The sequence below is a fragment of the Theropithecus gelada genome, chromosome 5 (assembly GCF_003255815.1).
Source record: "Theropithecus gelada isolate Dixy chromosome 5, Tgel_1.0, whole genome shotgun sequence".
Taxonomy (NCBI): Eukaryota; Metazoa; Chordata; class Mammalia; order Primates; family Cercopithecidae; genus Theropithecus; species Theropithecus gelada.
The window spans coordinates 103,251,294-103,271,963 of NC_037672.1; the positions used below are offsets into that span (position 1 = coordinate 103,251,294).

Here is a 20,670-nt window from a genome sequence, read left to right on the forward strand (position 1 = left end):
TCAGTTAAAACTCCGTTTGTGGCCCCCACTTCTTGATCGATTTCTATTCCACTTTGTCTTCTACCACCTTGTCAACTTCCTGAGTGACGCCCTCAGACTGACCACCTGACCCACCTGACCAGCCACTCCTCTGTCTGGAATTAGAAGATGTTTCCATCATAATATTCTTCAACTTCAGGTAATTTAGCTGGCACTCAGAGTATCCAGCCGGAATCATGCCACTCTGCCTGTAGCCTTTCTGACTCAGTTGGAGGAATATCAAAGCAAACACCCATATTTCCTTTCAGGAGGCACACTGGTAATCTGAGACACTGCATTACTACTCAGCTTTCTGTTAAGTTCTTTCCAAGCACAGCTGACATCCTGTATTTCCTCTAGACTTTCCAGAGTCATGATCACAAAACCCTTATCAGAGTTGATTAAAGATCATGGTTCAAAGCTTGATACGCCAGAAATGTGGGCTAAAGCTGAAGCCAATGCATCCATCGCCCCTTTCTCTTCTATCAGTATCTGAGCTGATGGTTGGAAAAAATCAACAGCAGCATAAGAAATGGAAGCCAGAGACCTTACGGCATCCATGCTTTTAAATTTAACTAAATCCATTGTAGAAGGAACACCTACATGTTTAAAAGTAATTCCTGTTTTTTGTTCCACGTATCTAGTTGACCTCTTTCTCTTGGTTGATAAAAACATATACAAGCTGAGCGCGGTGCCTCACGCCTGTGATCCCAGCACTTTGGGAGGCTGAGGTGGGCGGATCACAAGGTCAGGAGATCGAGACCATCCTGGCTAATATGGTGAAACCCTGTCTCTACTAAAAATACAAAAAATTAGCCGGGCATTGTGGCGGGTGCCTGTAGTCCCAGCTACTCGGAGGCTGAGGCAAGAGAATGGTGTGAACCCGGGGGCAGAGCCTGCAGTGAGCCGAGATCGCACCACGGCACTCCAGTCCGGGCAACAGAGCAAGACTCCGTCTGAAAAAACAAAAAACAAACAAACAAACAAGAAACCATATACAAACTCCTGTCTGTCCAGCTCTACCTGTGCATCCAGAGAGACGGATATGGATATAGGGCTCAATATCCTGAGGAGGAGAACTTTGAATCACCAGGTCAACTACAGGAATGTCCAAATCACAAGGAGCCACGTTGGTTGCCACCAAAACTTTATAATTACCTCTCTGAAGCCTTGTAGTGTAATTTATCTTTGTGACTGTGCAATGTCCCATGTAAACACAGTGCATTCTGTTTTGTGTGGATTCATGGCCATGTCAGTTACATTCTTCTTGGTCTCACAGAAAATAATAGCCCCCCCTTCAGATCCACTATGGACTTGAAGGACATCTCATTATCATCTATGTTTTATAAAGGAGGAAATTGAGGAACTCACATGGAGGGACTGGGATTTAAAACCAGGTCTTCTGATTTTAAGGCCTTTTCTTTTAGTGTTTTCCCTTTTCTTTTCCTTAAGTCACTAAAATCTATAGTTATATAACCTTACAAAAATCATGATATGCAAAATGGAAAAATGACAGTGACCACATATCTACTAATGGCATTAAAACATTAAAATGTACAATCCTAAAAGCTTACTTGTTAGCACACTTGCTTATCTGTCCATTCATTCATTGAACCAGTAAGTATTTATTGAGAGTTACAGTGGGAATACAATGCTGTGAAAGACAAACAAGATCCCTCCCTTCACACCACTTAAATTCTAGTGGGGAAAACATCTGCACATAACAAACTAAATAAAATGATCATAAAATAATAAATGTTATTTATATAAAACTGGCTACTTTCTTTACTGCTCAGTTAAAGGGTCTTGTAGCTCATTTTACGATATGAAAAAAATCAAGGTCTAAAAGCTCCTTGAGACAATTTAAACTCTAATACCAAATATACCTCTATAAAATACCAAACTGAGCTAATACTGTATATGTGTACTTATACATATGTACATAACCTAAATATATGTATGCACATATTATCTATACAAAGAGCCATACTCAGTGAAAGATAAGTTACCTCCTAAAGTTCCCTCTGAGGTACAATAGAAATTAAAATAATTGCTTCTCTTCTCAACTCTATCTAGCACGTGTTTTCTGTGATGGGATAAATGTTTTCATTTCAAGTGCCAGTGTGTGAACTGTAATAAACATTACTGCTTTCATTTTTTTGTAGGTACAGAGGTTACGTTAACTGTTATAGTTGCTGAACTGAGTTTTTATGTCAGGTAATTTTGTTTAGTCCAAACTGGTTTTGAACTATAAACAATTATGGATATGTATTTTTTGGTTTCTTTGACCCCGAAGGGAAATTGGGGTTTATGTCAAATTGATGTTTTATCACAATAAATCTGTTTCTCAAAGCAAAAGTCTCTGTAGGATTGAGATAATTCATTATTTACATATGGGGTAACAGACATTTACTGCCTATTGAGATAATGATTGAGATAATGGATTCTCAATCCTGGATTCTAATTTACTACAAATAATTTAGCACCATTATTTAAGAGAGCAGTTTAAAATAATAATCTTTCCTTTAAAAAAAAAAAGACCAAGCTTAATTTTAAAAGCTTTGTGTTTATAGAGATCACCTATCAATATACTTTAGAATAATGCTGTTAGAAAAACCTAGGGATTAAGGAAGACAGTTTGAGATTAGAGATCTGTAGAGTGAAGATTTAGTAGCACACATTAAGGTTGATGGAACAGGCTGTTCACAGTCCTTGTGAATGTGGGAATTTGTTGGATATCCAGTTTTTTTGCTGTGAAAAATAAACTGTTTCTCTGATGCAGAGGGCTGCCCATCTTCTCTCAGAATATACATGTGCAACAATTGCTGGTTAATTTGTTAGCTTGCAAGTAAGACAACAACTCAGACTTTCCACATTTTCTGACTTAACCCATTTATGCCTAGTGTTCCATTATTGCAATCCTCAGCTTGTGGGAGTTATTTATATCCTACTGTTCAAGGTCATCTCCAAGGTCTGATTTTTCACCAAAAAAAATTGCAACCTCTGGCATAAATGGGTTAACAATGTACAAAACAATCTCAAGAATTAATCATTATATAGGAGCTTATTGTATACAAAGTTAGCTAAAATTAGGTAAAATACTATAACATTTTGAGCACTAAGTAAGATAGCCTTTTCTTTCATGGTATAGGAAGAAGCCATCAGTGTGTGAACAAGTCATACATTTTTATCTGCAAAGACCCTTGGGAAATGATATTTTTCTCCAAAACTTATCAGGAATGTGCATAACCAGGATGAATCAAAGTTCAACATTTATTACATACTATGTGCATATATTGCATTGGCAATGTAGGTAAAGTGAGCAACTTGAGAAAAAATACTGTATTAAACACCAAGAGAGTTCACAATTTATTGGAAAAAGATGTATCCTTCAATAACTGAAATGAGGTGATAAAAAAAGGTAAAGATACAATATGAAGTATGATAAATCAATTAGGAAAATCCATTGATATGAGAAATCAATAATGAAAAAATAATTTTAAAAAAGATGAAACAATTGGGAGGGAAAGGGAGAGTCAGTTGAAATGGGGCTAGCACAGAAAATGAACACCCAGAATACGGGTAGGAAAATAGAAAAACTATATTGGGTCATCCCTGCCACCACATAAGGCACCTCATTCATCAGGATCAACTCTTGGGGCTTTGCTAGAAGACGAACTAATTCTTTTTCCTTAAATTCACAGATGCTATCAATCTTCTGAAGTTCTCATCGAGAACCAGTCATTCTAATCATTGTTTTCACACACTATGGAAATCATTAAAATAAAAATGTTGAAGACTGATTTAAAATAAACGTTTCCAAGTTTTGTTATATATATTTAGCATTTTAAGGCAAGAAACAATAGAAATTTGATTATGACGACTTTTATTAAATTACAGTATATTACAGATATCTTAATAATAAGCCTTTCATCTTTAGGCTAATATGATATAAAAACCTACTTGGCCACATTACTTCTTGAGTTTCTTTTGGGCAGCTTTCTTCTTGACCATCTGTAATCGCTTCATAGCATTGAGCTGTGATTCTTGTGAAGTTGGACCTTTAAGGGATGCTGAGGGAGAGCTGCTGGATTCTGAAGTAGTTTTGCTAGTAGTACTTCCACTAGGTCCTGATGTTCCAGTATTTCCATTCCCACTTAGTTGGCTGCTGTTTCCTGGAACTAAACTACTTGGACTAGGAAGACCTACTTTGCTGACATTGTCACAACTAACTGAGCGACTAAGGCCAGTTTTACCCAAGGTTAGAGGTGGAGGTGGTTTTAATGGTACAGTGGGCGTAGTGCTGTTATTGGAACCTATTTTGGAACCTATTCCACCTTTGGATGATGTTGCCAGACCAGTCAAACCCACAGGTTTCTGGTTAGCTGATGAGGTAGCAGGTTTCCCAGTACTGTTTTGTGTTGTTGAACTCAATTTTGCCGTTGAGGGACCAGCAGAGGAAGTTTTGGCTGCAAAAGCTGCCCATCCAGTTAAGCCACTAGTTACTGACGAGGAAACGCTGGCACTAGAAGAATTTCCTGAAATAACTGTGGATGTCTAAAAAAATAAGGTAAATATTACATTAGAGCCAAGTATAATCAATACCTATATAAACATCCTTGAATATACAAAAACTCATTAGACTTTTTATATCTAAGTTATGAATTGGGAAATTTAAATCACACCACCAAATTAGGTTCTTATGAAGCAGATCGGAAAAACTACACAGAACAAAACTTATCTGTATCTAGCGGATATTATCATTTCCAAAACAGAAAATTTCTGATACCATATTCTTGTTCTAATGATCCCAAAAGAAAATATATGAAATTCCCTCTTGAGAATTGCTTTTAGATTCAATTCTAAGCTATATCTGAAAACCAGATTTAGTGCTTTAATATACTTTTTACCCAACAAAGTATTATCTAGCTTAATTAAACATCTAATTATTTTAGACTTTGCTCCAAATAACTAGGGATCATTTCAAAAATTTAATTCACCCTTAAGGGGCAAAAATGCCCATACCCAGAATATTCAGGAGAACATATCCAAGATGAAGAGATTCAGTCAATGTTTATTTACTGAGTGACTGTGTGAGAGAAAGAAGACAGCTGTATAGATTCTAAACCCATTTAAAAAAATGTTCTCCTAAATTTTGAGCAACAGTTACAGGAGTACAAAATATATGCAAAGTTAATTACTTGGAAGTGTACAACTTGCATGATGTATTAAAAAGGTCTCATGATTTTAGTTTCACAATTTGCCCATGATTCCAGTTAAACTATCATACAAAAGTCTCCTGCTCCTTTAATAAGGATTTTATCAATTGCCTCATTAGGCTGCACAGTGACATTTTCGGTAGGACTGATCTCACTCTCTGATATATTTCATAAAGGTATAACCCTTCAACTTTTCTGATTAACTTCCCTGGCTAATCAGAAGCTCACAATGATACCAATGCCACTATATAAACACATATTGCTCTTGTTCACACAAGAATATATTTTTTCACTTTCACATTAGGCACAAATGTACGTAGTTCAAATTAATTTTGAATTGAACTTCTTATTGACACCTTTTCTACCTTTACACTCTTAAGAAGATTCACAAAAGTGTTAAGTTCATATATAGATAAGAGATAAAATTTTACAAAATAATATCCTACTTAAAAAATGGTAGTTATACCTAAAATATATCCAGTTATAATTTAGAACTTTGCTCTGAAATAGTTGATAAAACATTTTGAGCTCTTGAAATCAAGGTAGCCTTCAATATTGTCTGCATGCATACATTTTTAATCAATGTGAAAAGTAACAAAAATAGAGTTCTGAGATCTTCGTTTTATAAGAGAAAGAATCCAGATATTTGTCCATATACTCTGAAAATTGATAGGATGTTTTCTTACAGTAATATATTAATTATCTTACGAAGTTATCCAGAGAAGAAAAACTACATAAACCATACATTCCTAGAGGAATATATACCAGAAATGAGAGAAAAAGTTAGTCAAGAAGTAAACATTTACTTTTCAGTTATGAAACACCTAACTTTTTTTTTTTCCTTTTCTTGCTATTAAAGATAAAACTGTCTGCCATATGGTTAAATGATCTTTCAACAAACTTCACAAAGGAAAACCCATCTTTAGTAATTACAAGACCAATACTTAGGAAGTACAAGCAAGAAAGCAAGTTCTATGTGTCTGGCATTTCATTTTAATGGCTTGCTGTTGCTTAGTATTGCTTTTCAACAGGATGACAGATGGTTTATAATACTATCAGGACACATAAGAGTAATATAACACAAACAATGGAGACCAAGTGATTTCTTACTATTTCAGCATAGAAAACAAATTTCTCAAGTTTTTAACTATAAATATTTTTTTGCCTATTTGCTAGATGGGCAAGTTAGAAAAGACATTTGCTTTTTATATGTGAATGGGAACAATTTTTTTGTGGTATAAATTTATTCACTTTTATAAAAAGTGAATTTTTTATTAAAAAACACAAAACCTCTTTATCAAAACAAATATAACAGCAAAGGATTTAATTTGTTTGCCATAAAATGATTTCATGTTGAATTTTCTAAAAATAAATTTTAGTAGGAACAGATTAGTCTAAAAATCTCCTAAAAAGTGATTATGTGCAGAATACAGCAACTCTAATTACTTTCAATAAACTGGTCATTCTTACTTCTATTCCAATTCACCAAGTTCCTATATGACAAATCAATAATGGATATGCCTTGGATAGCAAATCTTCCCGGGCAAATTAAAATGAAAAATAACCTCCAAATATAATTATCAATAAGTTTTTAAAAGTACTTTATATTCATAATCTTTTTCATCATATCAAGGGTATTAAGCTTACTATTTACAGTCACTTAGATAAGGTAATAACTTTAGAGTTTTCTCAGGTCAATCTTTGAGAATTTGAGGCTAATATTTTTTTCTTACATGTTTAGTGCTATGCTTAACATTGGAATGTGTACCTCAGTAGAAGTCTTCTTTTTGTTATAAAATTAGATTAGAAAATTATTTTTTCATGATATAAAAATGTCAAGATAATAAGAATAATGTAGTATGATTTCAAGGATGCAACCTTAGGAATGAGAAAGGTGATACTCTCTCTAGATAATGTGGTCCCTTGGTATAAGGGACTGAAAGTTTATTATAAAGAAACAAAACAAGACAAAGCAAGAAAAATCCTTCAATAGCCAATAAGAAGGGAGAAAAAAAAATTACAAGACCACTCTGCTCAAGTAGTGTGGGGGGCAAAACTGTTGCTACTAAGGGCAGAGGTATTTTGAATTTAAACCAGATTTCTTTTTTTTTTTTTTTTTTTTTTTGAGGCAGAGTTTCGCTCTTGTCACCCAGGCTGGAGTGCAATGGCACTATCTCAGCTCACTGCAACCCCTGCTTCAGGGGTTCAAGCAATTCTTCTGCCTCAGCCTCCCAAGTAGCTGATTACATGCACCCGCCACCATGCCTGGGAATTACAGGTGCCCACCATCACGCCTTGCTAATTTTTGTATTTTTAGTAGACACGAGGTTTCACCATGTTGGCCAGGCTGGTCTCGAACTTCTGACCTCAGGTGATCCACCCGCCTTGGCCTCCCAAAGTGCTGGGACTACAGGCATGAGTCATGGCACCTAGCCTGAATTTAAACCAGATTTCTGATTGGAGATAAGTATTGAACCAGACGAGAATGGTAAAGAATATCATTTTGGAATGATCATAGACTGCTCCTATTTGTGATAAAAAGAAAAACAGCAGAGTTAGAGATTAATTAATGATATAAATGTTGCCTTTCTACCTAATATAATAGTAGTAAAGTCTTAATTTCTAAAATATAGCCATTTAGTATATAAAGTTTCTCATTAAATTTTTTATCAAGCAACTATTGTTTAGTTAACTAAACTTTAAGATATAATCTTAGATAAAAATAGAATCTACTATACCTTGACTTCTGTTCTCTTAAATGCTAGAAAAGTTGTCTCTTGTTTCAGTTTAGTTTCTGGTTTCTTAACCAATGGATCTTTGACAGCTGGAGTTACAGAAACAACTGCAGGGGCTGGTTTCTGTGGTGGTTTCTGAGTTTTTTGAGCCTGCAAAAATCAGTGGATTAAATCAGATACAAACCCTTAACTGAACATACAAAAAGATAATAATCTCTCACAGGACTCATCATTGAAATTAAATACAGTTGAACATTTAAAAAAGTACTGTGATGATAATGAATATATATGCTCTTTGACAAATTATTTTTATCATCATATTAATGGTTTTACAGATTGTGTTAGTTTCTAAACAGTAAAGATAATATTAAGCTTTAGAAATAATACAGAATAGGGTTAAATAACATTTTAACAAGACAAAATTGTTTTTTAAAAAGAAAAATCACAAACTATATGTAAGCATTAGCTTTACTCATGATGAAGTACATTTATTTCTCATTGGGGTTGGTCAAATATGTAGGAGTTTTCTTCTTGGGGTCTAGGCATAAGTCCCTCATTTGCTGAGGGCAAATTAAAACACAGCTCAGATCATTTATAAGGTTTTACATGAAGAATAGGGAGAAAAAAAACTATTGATAAATGATGAAACTTTTTGAGGTTTTTCCACATTGCAAAACTAGGCACGCTAAATCTTTAGAGAAAGTTCATAAACACAAATTTCTATGTTATCAAAGAATTTTCACCCACTATTACTTTATAAGCATCTTCAGTTATATTTTGACCAATAATTGATTTTTTCCTTTATTTTATAACTAGGCACTTTACTAAATTTTCCTATAAACTCTAATCATTTTTGAGTTTATTTTTTACTGTTTTCTAGGTAGATAATTGTAACTGTCTATAAATGGTTATGTGCAGTAATATTAAGAGTAATTTTCGGAGTCAAACAGAGCTAGGATTAACACCCAGCAACTGGCCGGGTGCAGTGGCTCACGCCTGTAATCCCAGCACTTTGGGAGGCTGAGGCGGGTGGTTCATTTGAGGTCAGGAGTTTGACACCAGCCTGGCCCACATGGTGAAACCCTGTCTCTACTAAAAATATAAAAATTAGCCGGGCATGGTGGTGAGCACCTGTAATCCCAGCTACTTGGGAGGCTGAGGCAGGAGAATGGCTTGAACCCATTAAGTGGAGGTTGCAGTGAGCTGAGATCACACCATTGCACTCTAGCCTGCAGAACAAGAGCGAAATTCCATCTCAGAAAACAACAGAAAAAACCCAGCAACTATTTTTCTAGGTACATTATCTCAGGCAAAACATGTGAATCTCTAAAAGCCTCATGCTCTTCATCTGTAAAATGGTAACAGCATTTGTTTCAAAGGTGGGTTATGAGGATGAATTATGATTATGTAAGAGTTTAGCACAGTATCTGGAATATGCTGAGTGCTAAAAAAAGTTACTGTTTATTCATCATTATTATTTAAAAAGGATAATCAAACTGAATCCAGAAAAATCCATGCATACTGAACGGGGAAAGATGCTTCCCACCAGCCATTCCATAGTCTTTGCTAATCTTCATAAGTCTATACAGTACTGTACTAGACAATTTATTAACAATTTGTCACCATTTCTGGAAACCAGAACTTGGCCTATTTTGCTCTTGTTTGGGTCTTCTTGTGTAATTCTGTGCTACCGTTTGCCATACTATATAGTTTTGGTCCTTAAATCTCAATTCGTATCACTTTTTATACACATACCTTCCACATCAAAGTACACCTACCTTCAATACCACTTATAAACCAAAAATCAGATCAAGAATATTAAGAATGTTCAAAGTAATTCACTGTTGATTACTGGTACTAGCAGGAAAGGACAGCCATCTTATCCTTTATTGCAAAACCATGTTACGAGAATGCATCCCTCACAGTAAAACAGAAACATACGGCTCCAAAACCATGGCTTTTGATCTTAATACTGCATTCCACCCACATCTAGCACTCCTGAGGTTAGACTCTGAGGACCCACCTAACTTGTATGTTTTAACAGATAAAGACTAATTATGATGAAGTCCCAGGAAGTACTTCTGCCTGAGATCATGTTTGGATCTTCTGCCTTCCCTGTTTTATCCAGCCATCTTAGAAACTGAGTAAAAAATCCTTTGTCCTTCACTGGTAATACCAGTTTAGGGAACTAGGATATAATTACTGATTCAGTTTTGTTCAATAAAGGAACTAAAAGTTTCATTGAGTGACTGCTTCAAACACTGCAAAATGTATAAAATTCTCCACTAAGGCACTAACTGCCAAAATGGCAGCACTAAAAACCCCATATATTTCTAAATGCTGTGAAACAGGAGTGTATTACTACCTTAGATTGAGAACCACTGCAAAAGTGATATGAGTTTCTCACCTGAAGCTGGGGAAAAACCCACTACTGGGTAGAGAGAAAATTATAGAACTGAAGAATAACCTTGGACCCTGCCATGCACGATCATAACATTCTTAACTAGGTCTTCCTACAACAATGTGTACTGCAGAACTTGCCCCAGTTTGAGGAATCTGTGCGAAGAGAAAGGGGATATCAGGTGCTATTTATAATATCTTTGAGATACCTTGGAACACCAACCAATGCACATATGAGAATCTCACTCAAAGCAATTATAGTTAGAATGACTCAATTTAGAATCCCCACTGTTTCAAAATTATCTCATTAAACCTTACATTTCCTGGATTCTGATCTTTAGGCTCACTTCAGATCATGTCTTTTGGTATTTCCCCACATTTACTCTTGGTGTATTCTAGTCATGTTTTAATATTAGCCATGACTCCCCATTTAGTACTTTGACTTTTGGACACACAGACCAGATTCACTGTTGATTTCTGGTACTAATCTGCATTTAGCCTGACATGGTGGCTCATGCCTATAATCCCAGAACTTTGGGAGACTACATCTCTACAAAAAATAAAGAAAATTAGCTAGGCCTGGTGGCACATGCCTGTAGTCCCAGCTACTTGGGAGACTGAGGCGGGAGGATTGCTTGAGCCTGGGAGGTCGAGGCTGCAGCGAGCCATGGTCACGCTACTGCACTCCAGCCTAGACACCAGAGTGAGACCCTGTCTCAAAAAAAAAAAAAAAAAAAATATATTTGCTTCATTTTATTTAAGAACAACAGAATGTAGAATGTGTCAGTCTTGAGCTCCATTTAAGTGCTATGCCAATGAATTACATGATCTTATTGATAAATTAGATATTATTTGCAAAGCAGATAAAAGAATAAACAGTATCCCAGATGAAGAAGCTGAGAAGCAGAACACGAAAGTTCTCCACATATTCAGGTAATTACACACTTCGTCTGTGTCAGAGTGGCCAGAGTGTATGAATGTGTATGGTGAAGCAGTGAGAGAAGGGGCTGTAAGGTAGAGTCGGGTCAAAAAGAGAAGGTCCATATATGCATCCTAATGAGTATAACCTCATAATATAAGTAATTGAGAGCCACTGGGCATATATAAGCAGATAAATATTTTAGAAGAATTCTAATGACAGTAATCAAAGTGGATTGATGGGAAGCAAGGAGATTTCTTAAGTGGTTATTGCAATAGACAAGTAATGCATTTGTGGAACAGGGTAATAAAAGAGAAATGAATAGATTTCAGAGACATATAAGAGGGAGAATTAACAAATCTGGTAAACAAAGGGATATGAATTAAGAGAGGCATCAAAGATGTTTTCTAATTCAGGCAATTGCAGAAAAAAAAACTGGATAATAGAACAACTTTTATTTTTAAATATATTGAACTTAAAGTATCTATAGACATATCTAGTTAGCTATAGAAGCTTACCCAGGAAGAGGGTTAGAACCATAAACATAGATTTGACATAAAATAAATCCCCAAAAAATGGAGGAGAAAAAACTTGGGGGAAGAATAGTGCTTACTTTAGATATTAAGGGAGCTAAAGTGATAATAATAATGAAACAGTTGAGTACATACTAAAGAAAGACAGATTATTGTCACAATTTGTTCTTTTGACAATTTCCAATTCTTAGTGGTTTCTTATCAATGCTCTGGAATGCATTGCTCATCTATAATAATTTCACTTTAGATCCTGGAGGGCTAGTTTAAATAATAAATTAAATAAAAATCAAACTGAGCAGAACAGATTGTAACTTGTCACAAAAATTTCCTGTTACAAGTAAGAAATATACACTATTGATATCCACACTTTTCATTTACTACTTTTTATTTCATAGGAATAAAAACACTTCCTATTTCTGATTTAACTGATTAAAAAGTAAAATGGTATCTCGAATTTTTACTTTTAACTAAGTACTTCTGACCTTTAAAGATATATTGGTTAGACAAATTTATGTAGAAATTCATTTGATTAACAGACATGAGAACTCTGCAATTGAGAATCACTCATTTAAGGCAGGGGAAGAGAGATGGAAGTGTGAGGGAGAGGTAGCGAATAAGACATTATGGCAATTTCTTGTTTTCTTTAAAAGAAAAATTATGAAATTCATTTATCATTTATCTATTTTATAAGTGAATAAAAGTTAGAAAACTATCCAATATAACAAATGAAAATGTATTTCACTATGATATTAAAGGCAGGTATGTTAGTGAACAGTAAAAAGAGAAAGTATGTTGGAAGAATGAGGTAATGGTCACTTGAGGATAATGAGAAGGAAAGACTAAGCAATAGAGAAATGCAGCTGGAAAGACGGATATGCACATATAAATATCGCCTCTGTACACATCTTATTCATTTGGTGGTTTAAGCTCACTCAGGAATTTTCTATATTTCCTTACCAGACCTCAACAAAGAGTGGCGCTTTGTATCTTACCAATTCTCAGTGCTGCATGGTATATTAAAATGTTTATAAATACATTGACAGACTAGTAAGGAATATTCATAATTTGTGTGTCACCAATCTTGTTTGTTTATCTATATTAGAAGTAGATAAAACTAAACAGAGAAAAATGCACATAATGTGGTCTGGTTTTTAGCCATAGAAATATTAATCACATATATATACTATACATATAAACATTTAAATAATCAGCTTATATTATTTATTTTTTCAATATCTTAAATATTCAAATCTTTGTTTTGAAAGCACATACCAACAGAAACATTGACAGACTGTTTAAAATAAATAAAAATACGATTCCTACCATTCTTTTCATTTGTCTGGTACATCGGGCACAGTACCACACCAGGCGAGGGTCATTCGCTTCCTTGTCTGTCACCTGGGGTTTATGGCAATCTCGGTGGTAGAGATTATGGCACTCCTGACATTCTACTAATTGATTGCCAGATGCCACCATCATTTGCCTAAGAAAACACACCATTAAACATTACACTACTTTTTAAATGCAATAATTTAAAGTTATTTCAGGGGCCGGGTGTACTGGCTCATGCCTGTAATCCCAGTACTTTGGGAGGCCAAGGCAGGCGGATCATTTGAGGTCAGGAGTTCAAGACCAGCCTGGCAGACATGGCGAAATCCTGCCTCTACTAAAAATACAAAAATTAGATGCGCATGGTGGTGCACACCTATAATCCCCACTACTCGGGAGGCTGAGGCAGGAGAATGGTTTGAACCCCGGAGATGGAAGCTGCAGTGAGCCAAGATCACACCACTGCACTCCAGCCTTGGTGACAGAGTAAGACTCTGTCTCAAAAAAAAAAAAAAAAAAAAAAAAAAAAAAAAAAATGTTATTTCAGGGTTGTTCTAGTAAAGTTTGGTATATTAAAAAGAAAAAAAATCCCAGAAACCCAAAGATCAAAATAACAAACTCCAACACATAGCATGCACAAAAGCATAAGCTTTTAAAGCTTATGGTCAACCATTAATAAATACATGGAATGCCATGATTAAATTTGGCTATTTTCTCCTTGTCATTTCTCATCATAATTTTTGTCTTTCTCTCAGAAGGTAGTAGACTCTGATTAGTCTTCCAACAGTCTCATAACATTTTGTATCTCTATTAAATTCCCTTATATTAGTTAGCTATATGTTGTTGTTGTTCTTCATTAATATGAGTTACCTAAAGGTGAGAACTGGACCTAACTATTCACAGTCCTTAGCACGTTACTGCACACACATAGGGTGCTCAATGAATGTCTGATCAGATTAATAGAATGAAGGCATATGTGTATAAAAAAGTATAAATTCCAACAGCACAAAAAGCAGTCACCATAGCCTTAGATTATCATAGGCATATATATCATAATATAATAATCACTTTCCCTCTGGAACCCAAAAATGCAGAAAATGTTACAACATAACGGATTTAAAAGCCATAGTTGGGAAAGACAAAATATTTGACAATTTTCAATATGTTAAATTGTTATATGGGCAGTTCATAAGACATCTACTTATCTCCACCCCAGTTCCAAATCGTAAAAACAAAATAGAAAATGCACAATTGTTCTGATTTTGGGGGTTGAGGAGTGGAAAGGGGTCCTGTGTTCTTCATAAAGTAACAAAATAATCTGTGACAAGGGACAACTTACCTACAAACAACGCAGGCCAATCCCATCTCCATGGCAAAATCATCAGCACTGGTCTCCTCAAAACTGGAAAGGTCAGCCATAGCTAAATCCTTGCTAGTTTGGACAGTAATGGGAGAGGACTGTGTTTCTGGTTTCTCCAATCTAGGTTTCTTTGGAATATCAACTCCTTCAGTGATGTCTGATTTCATCTATAAAAAGCAGGCATCAGAAAATGATAAAGTGATGTGGTAGAATAAACTTTAAGTCACTGAAAGATGAATAAAAAGGACAATAGGCAATGATCAAGTCCATTTTACAGATATATTCACATAGTTTGGGACATATGTGCACATTAACGATCTGTAGAAGAATTATAACGAATTTATCGGTACATTAAATGAAACCAGCAAGACAGAAATAAATAAATCAGAATAGTTTAACAAAGATTTGTATTTCTCTTTGTACTCTTCTATCTATTAAAGATTTCTGGAAGTTCGATGGATTTACTTAGACTAGTATCTACTGTACAGACTTAACACATATTTGCTTCAAAGCAAATTCGGATTCCCTTCTTTAAGATATAAATATTATCAATATATCCATTAGATTTGGCAAAAATCAAAAAGTCTGATAAGACATGTGTGGGGAAAAGGAAGAGAGATCAGCCTGTTACTGTGTCTATATAGAAAGAAGTAGACATAAGAGATTCCATTTTGTTCTGTATTTCAGATGCTGTTAATCTGTGACCCTACCCCCAACCTTGTCCTTGCAAGAGACATGTGTTGCGGTGACTCAAGGTTTAATGGATTTTGGGCTGTGCAGGATGTGTCTTTGTTAAACAAATGCCTGAAGGTAGCTTGCTGGTTAAAAGTTATCACCATTCTCTTAATTTTAACTACCCAGAGACACGTACATGGCCAAAGGTCGCAGGGACCTCTGCCTAGGAAAGCTAGGTATTGTCCAAGGTTTATCCCCATGTGATAGGATGAAACAATGTTGCTAAAAGGTTTATCTCAAGGCACAGGATTTTCCTTTGAACTTATTCATATCACAGAGGTTTTTGTTCTTATGTCTTACTGCTAATTTCCTCCCTAAAAATGATCCTATTGTCCTGCCACTCCCTTATCTTTAAGATGGTAAAGATAATTATCAATAAATACTAAGGGAACTCAGAGGCCGGTGCCGGCGTGGGTCCTCTGTAAGCTGAGCGCCGGTCCCCTGGGCCCCCGCTTTTCTTTCTCTATACTTTGTCTCTGTGTCTTATTTCTTTTCTCAAGTCTCTCGTTCCACCTTACGAGAAACACCCACAGGTGTGGAGGGGCAGGCCACCCCTTCAGACATGGAATTTGGAATTCTTGTACTTTGTTGATGACAGTGTAAATTTAGTACATCTACTTTTGATAACAATTTGGCAATGCCTAGCAATGTTGAAGATGTCATATCCTATTACATTCACTTATAGGTATACATCCTATAGAAACTATTAACATGACATTTGTATAAAGTAGCTCACTTCAACTCCATTGTAATAGAAACAAAGGAGAAATATCTAACTGTGCATCAGTAGGGGAATGATAAGCTGGTTAATTCACAGAGTAAGTATTATGTAGTAGTTAAAAGAAATCTAGATCTACATGCATCAACATAGATACATTTCAAAAGCACATAGTTGAGTGGAGAAAAAGTTACCAAAGGATATACACACACACAGTATGATACCATTTACATAATTTTTTTTTTTTTTTTTTTTTTTGAGACAGAGTCTTGTTGTGTTGCCCAGGCTGGAGTGCAGGGGCACAAACTCTGCTCACTGTAACCTCCGCCTCCTGGGTTCAAGTGATTCTCATGTCTCAGTCTCCCGATCTGCTGGAACTACAGGTGTGCGCCACTACACCTGGCTAATTTTTGTATTTTAAGTAGAGATGGTGTTTTGCCATGTTGGCCAGGCTGGCCAACTCCCGACCTGCTGACCTCAAGTGATCCTCCTGCCTCAAACTCCCAAAGTGCTGGGATTACAGGCATGAGCCACCACGCCCAGCCTCATTTATGTAGATCTAAAAGCAGAGAAATAATCTAACGCAGTTTATGAATAGCCACTATTTAGCAAAAGTATGAAAACATACAGGATAATATACTCCATCTTGAGGGCAAAGGTTACTGAAGATATCGTTCAAATGTATTTTTTTCTAACTAAAATCTTAATTACTATATGTAGAAATCATCTAAAAATAGACAATCCAAGAATCATCCGTGGCCCTGCTCAGGTGCATACCATTCTATAAAGTTTATGTTTAGTCATTTACATCTATACTCTCCTATCTTTTCTTTCTTGCTTGCTTTCTTTTTTACTTGAGACAGCGCCTCACTCTGCCACCCAGGCTGGAGTGCAGTGGCATGATCTCCGCTCACTGCAATCTTTGCCTTCTGGACTCAAGCAATTCTTCCACCCCCTACCCGCCCACAAATAGTTGGGACTAGAGGTAATTGCCACCATGCCCAGATGATTTTTGTATTTTTTGTAGAGATGGGATTTCACCATGTTGCTCAGGCTGATCTTAAACTCCTGAGCTCAAGCAATCTACTTGCCTTGGCCTCCCAAAGTGTATCTATCTTTTCTTCTTAACAACTGTACCATCTAGGACCTCTGAGGCATAGATAAAAGTTTATACTCAAAATTACTATACTCCCTAGGGTTCAAATATTTATTGACAATAGCTTTTAACCATTTAACTTTAAAATTTGTAAATTTTACTCATTTTTGAAAGTCAAAATCTATAGCTATCAATACATAGTCACTGAGTGATGATTATTATATACCTATACTCATTATTATATAAAAGAAATAGACATAAACCATTGTTCCTTTCTGCTTATGGAACAACTAATTTACCTTTTTTCTTTTAACAAGATTAAAATAAAATCTTACTTTATCAGCAGGTCTCTTTTCGGCTTCTTTCTTTACCTTTTCAGTTGTGAGGACCTTGCCATTATTATTACCAGAAGGAAGACTGGATGATATTTTGGGCTCTTGCTTAATGGAAATGTTTTTTGTGCTTGAAATTTTGGGTGGCTCCACATCCTAAAAGATGAAAAAAGGTACCAGTAATTAAATATTCAGACTGATCATCATAAAAAATAGATCATTAATCTAAACAATTTTCATTTAAAACTAAGACATCTCATTATAACCAATGTAATATTCCTTTCTTAAATAGATAAATAGCTTTATTGAGAAATAATTGATATACAAACTGTACCTTTATTTATTTATTTTTTTGGGGGGGTATGGAGTCTCACTCTGTTGCCCAGGCTGGAGTGGAGTGCTGTGGGACAGTCTTGGCTCACAGCAACCTCTGCCTCCTGGGTTCAAGTGATTCTCCTGCTTCAGCCTCCCGAGTATCTGGGACTGCAGGTGCACCACCACACCCAGCTAGTTTTTGTAGTTTTAGTAAAGATGGCGTTTCACCATGTTGGCCACGCTGGTCTCAAACTCCTCGCCACAAATGATCCACCCACCTCGGCCTCCCAAAGTGCTGGGATTACAGACATGAACCACCACACCCGGCCCAAACTACACCTACTTAAAGTGTAACATTTGATAAATTTTGACATATGTATACATCTATGACACCATCACTACAATCAACATAATGAACAGATCCATCATCCCCCCAAATCTCCTTGTGGCCCTTTGTAATTACCCTCTTACAGGTATACACACTAGAGAAATTATGTCTCCCATCCTCAAGCAATCATTTATCTGTTTTCTGTAACATTACATTAGTTTGCATTTCCTAGAAATTCATATAAATGGAATCATAGAGTATGTATTCTTTTTTTGTCTGGCTTCTTTTACTCAGAATATTTATTTTGAGATTCATCCATGTTGTTAAGTGTATCAATAGTTCATTCCTGGCCGGGCGCGGTGGCTCAAGCCTGTAATCGCAGCACTTTGGGAGGCCAAGACGGGCGGATCACGAGGTCAGGAGATCGAGGCCATCCTGGCTAACACAGTGAAACCCCGTCACTACAAAAAAAAAAATACAAAAAACTAGCCGGGCGAGGTGGTGGGTGCCTGTAGTCCCAGCTACTTGGGAGGCTGAGGCAGGAGAATGGCGTAAATCCGGGAGGCGGAGCTTGCAGTGAGCTGAGATCCGGCCACTGCACTCCAGCCTGGGCGACAGAGCGAGACTCTGTCTCAACAACAACAGCAACAACAACAACAAAAACCAGTTCATTCCTTTTTATTGCTGAATAATACTCCATTGAATGAATATATCACAATTTATCTATCAATTTACCTATTGATGGATATTTGGGTTGTCTGCAGTTTGGGACTACTACAAATAAAGCTGTTATGAATATTCATGTACAAGTATTTGTACATACCTATGTTTTTACTTTTCTAGAATAAATAGGAGTGGGTTATATGTTAAGTATTAAATATATGCTTAATTTCTTAAGAAACTGCCAAACTCTGTGGAAGGACCATTTTATATTTCCACCAAGCATATATGAGAGTTCCAGCTCCTTTCCATCCTCACCAATAATTTGTATGGCTAGTCTTTTTAAATTGTAGACATTCTAATAGGTATGCAGTGGTATCTCATTTAGATTTAATTTACATTTTCCCAATAACTAATGATGCTGACCAGTTTTTCAAGTGCTCATTTGGCATACATATATCTTCTTTGGTAAACTATTTGATAAAATATTTTGCCCATTTAAAAAAATGAATGTTTGTTTCATTATTGAGTTTAAAGAATTCGTCATAGATTTTGGGCACAAGGCCTTTATCAGAGATACAATATGAAAATATTTTCTCTCAGTCTGTGGCCTGTCTTTCCGTTCTGTTTAAAACTTCGATCCCTTATTCATGTATTATAGCTTTGCTGATATAGATAACTTATTTATTGTTACTAATAGTAACAGCTCCTTGGAATTTCCCCTCCCCAGAAAGGAGGGCACTCCCCCACCATTCTAAATAAAACTAAAGCAGCTGAGTGCAGTCTATTTTACTGTGATAATATGTAAAAGTACAAAAGCATAAATGGGGATAATACACATCAATTTCAGAAGAGTGTCTACCTCTGAGGAGCAAGAGAAGAAAAAGGAAGGAGGAATGGCTCCTCAGATCTAGTGGTGGCAGGGCTTGATATATTATTATGCTGACTGCTTAAAACTGAGGCCTATAAATAGTTTTTTATAAACAGTTTATATTAGAACGCAGCCACACCCATTCATTTATGTATAATGTATGGCTGCTTTCACATTACCATGGCAGAATTAAATAGTTGCAATGGAGACCATCTGGCACACAAAATCTAGAATTCTTACTGTTTAGCTCTTTATAAAGTCTGTTGACCACTGGTGTAGACTTAGTCAAGTGTTGAAGAAAATGTTAATAATGCAGATTAAACTTAAAAGTGTATGGTGGGCCAGGTGTGGTGACTGACGCCTGTAATCCCAGCACTTTGGGAAGCCAAGGTGGGCAGACTGCTTGAGTCCAGGAGTTTGAGACCAGCCTGGGCAACATGGCAAAACTCTGTCTCCACAAAATATAAAAAAATTAGCCGAGCATGGTGGCACGCACCTGTAGTCTTAGCTACTCAGGAGGCTGAAGTGGGAGGACTGCTTGAACCTGGGAGGGAGAGAGCGCTGTGAGCCAAGACTGTGCCATTGCACTCCAGCCTCGGTAACACAGTGAGATCCTGTCTCAACAAAAAACCAAAAAACATGTATTGTGTGTAACTAAAAAATTGAGGACAAAGTAATGCAGTATTAAACTATTACCTATTCAGCAAAAAAGTTGTTCTAGTTGTTGACAGATGAGTTAAGTTTTAACTGCATTATTTCACATTTGCCTTCCTCATTAATGTAAATGAATATCAACCAATATTCATGTTAGAATACACTTGGAGACCTGGTAATGTTTATAAGCATACCACTGCCTCCAGGTGATTATTATCCATGCTAAAGTTTGAGAAACACTGGCATAAATCACTCTTCTCACATAAATCTAGTGATGAAAATATTCAGCTGAAGGCTAAAATTAAATGGACCTGGGCTTTAAAAACCTGTAACAAAAGAGTTTCTGAAAACTGACCAAGAGAAGTAAACTCTAGCTAGAAACCTAAGGGCAGCATGCTTTTTAATCACAACAAATTTTTCACGTTTTTTAAGAGATAAACTTCTATTT

At 36.0% G+C, this 20,670-nt stretch overlaps 1 protein-coding gene and 1 pseudogene across 2 annotated transcripts in view; both read right to left on the bottom strand.

Annotated features, from left to right (window-relative positions):
• Positions 1–3,991, bottom strand: LOC112624352 (annotated as a pseudogene).
• Positions 3,888–20,670, bottom strand: part of INTS12 (integrator complex subunit 12) — a 26,656-nt gene continuing 9,873 nt past the window's right edge. For both annotated transcript variants that reach the window (XM_025386168.1, XM_025386167.1), the window contains 5 exons: positions 17,398–17,550; positions 14,493–14,680; positions 13,148–13,307; positions 7,976–8,122; positions 3,888–4,575 (listed from right to left, as the gene is read on the bottom strand). In XM_025386168.1, coding sequence (XP_025241953.1) covers positions 3,991–4,575; positions 7,976–8,122; positions 13,148–13,307; positions 14,493–14,680; positions 17,398–17,550 — 1,233 coding nt within the window. In that variant the 3' untranslated portion in view covers positions 3,888–3,990. The remainder of the gene's footprint in view (positions 4,576–7,975; positions 8,123–13,147; positions 13,308–14,492; positions 14,681–17,397; positions 17,551–20,670) is intronic.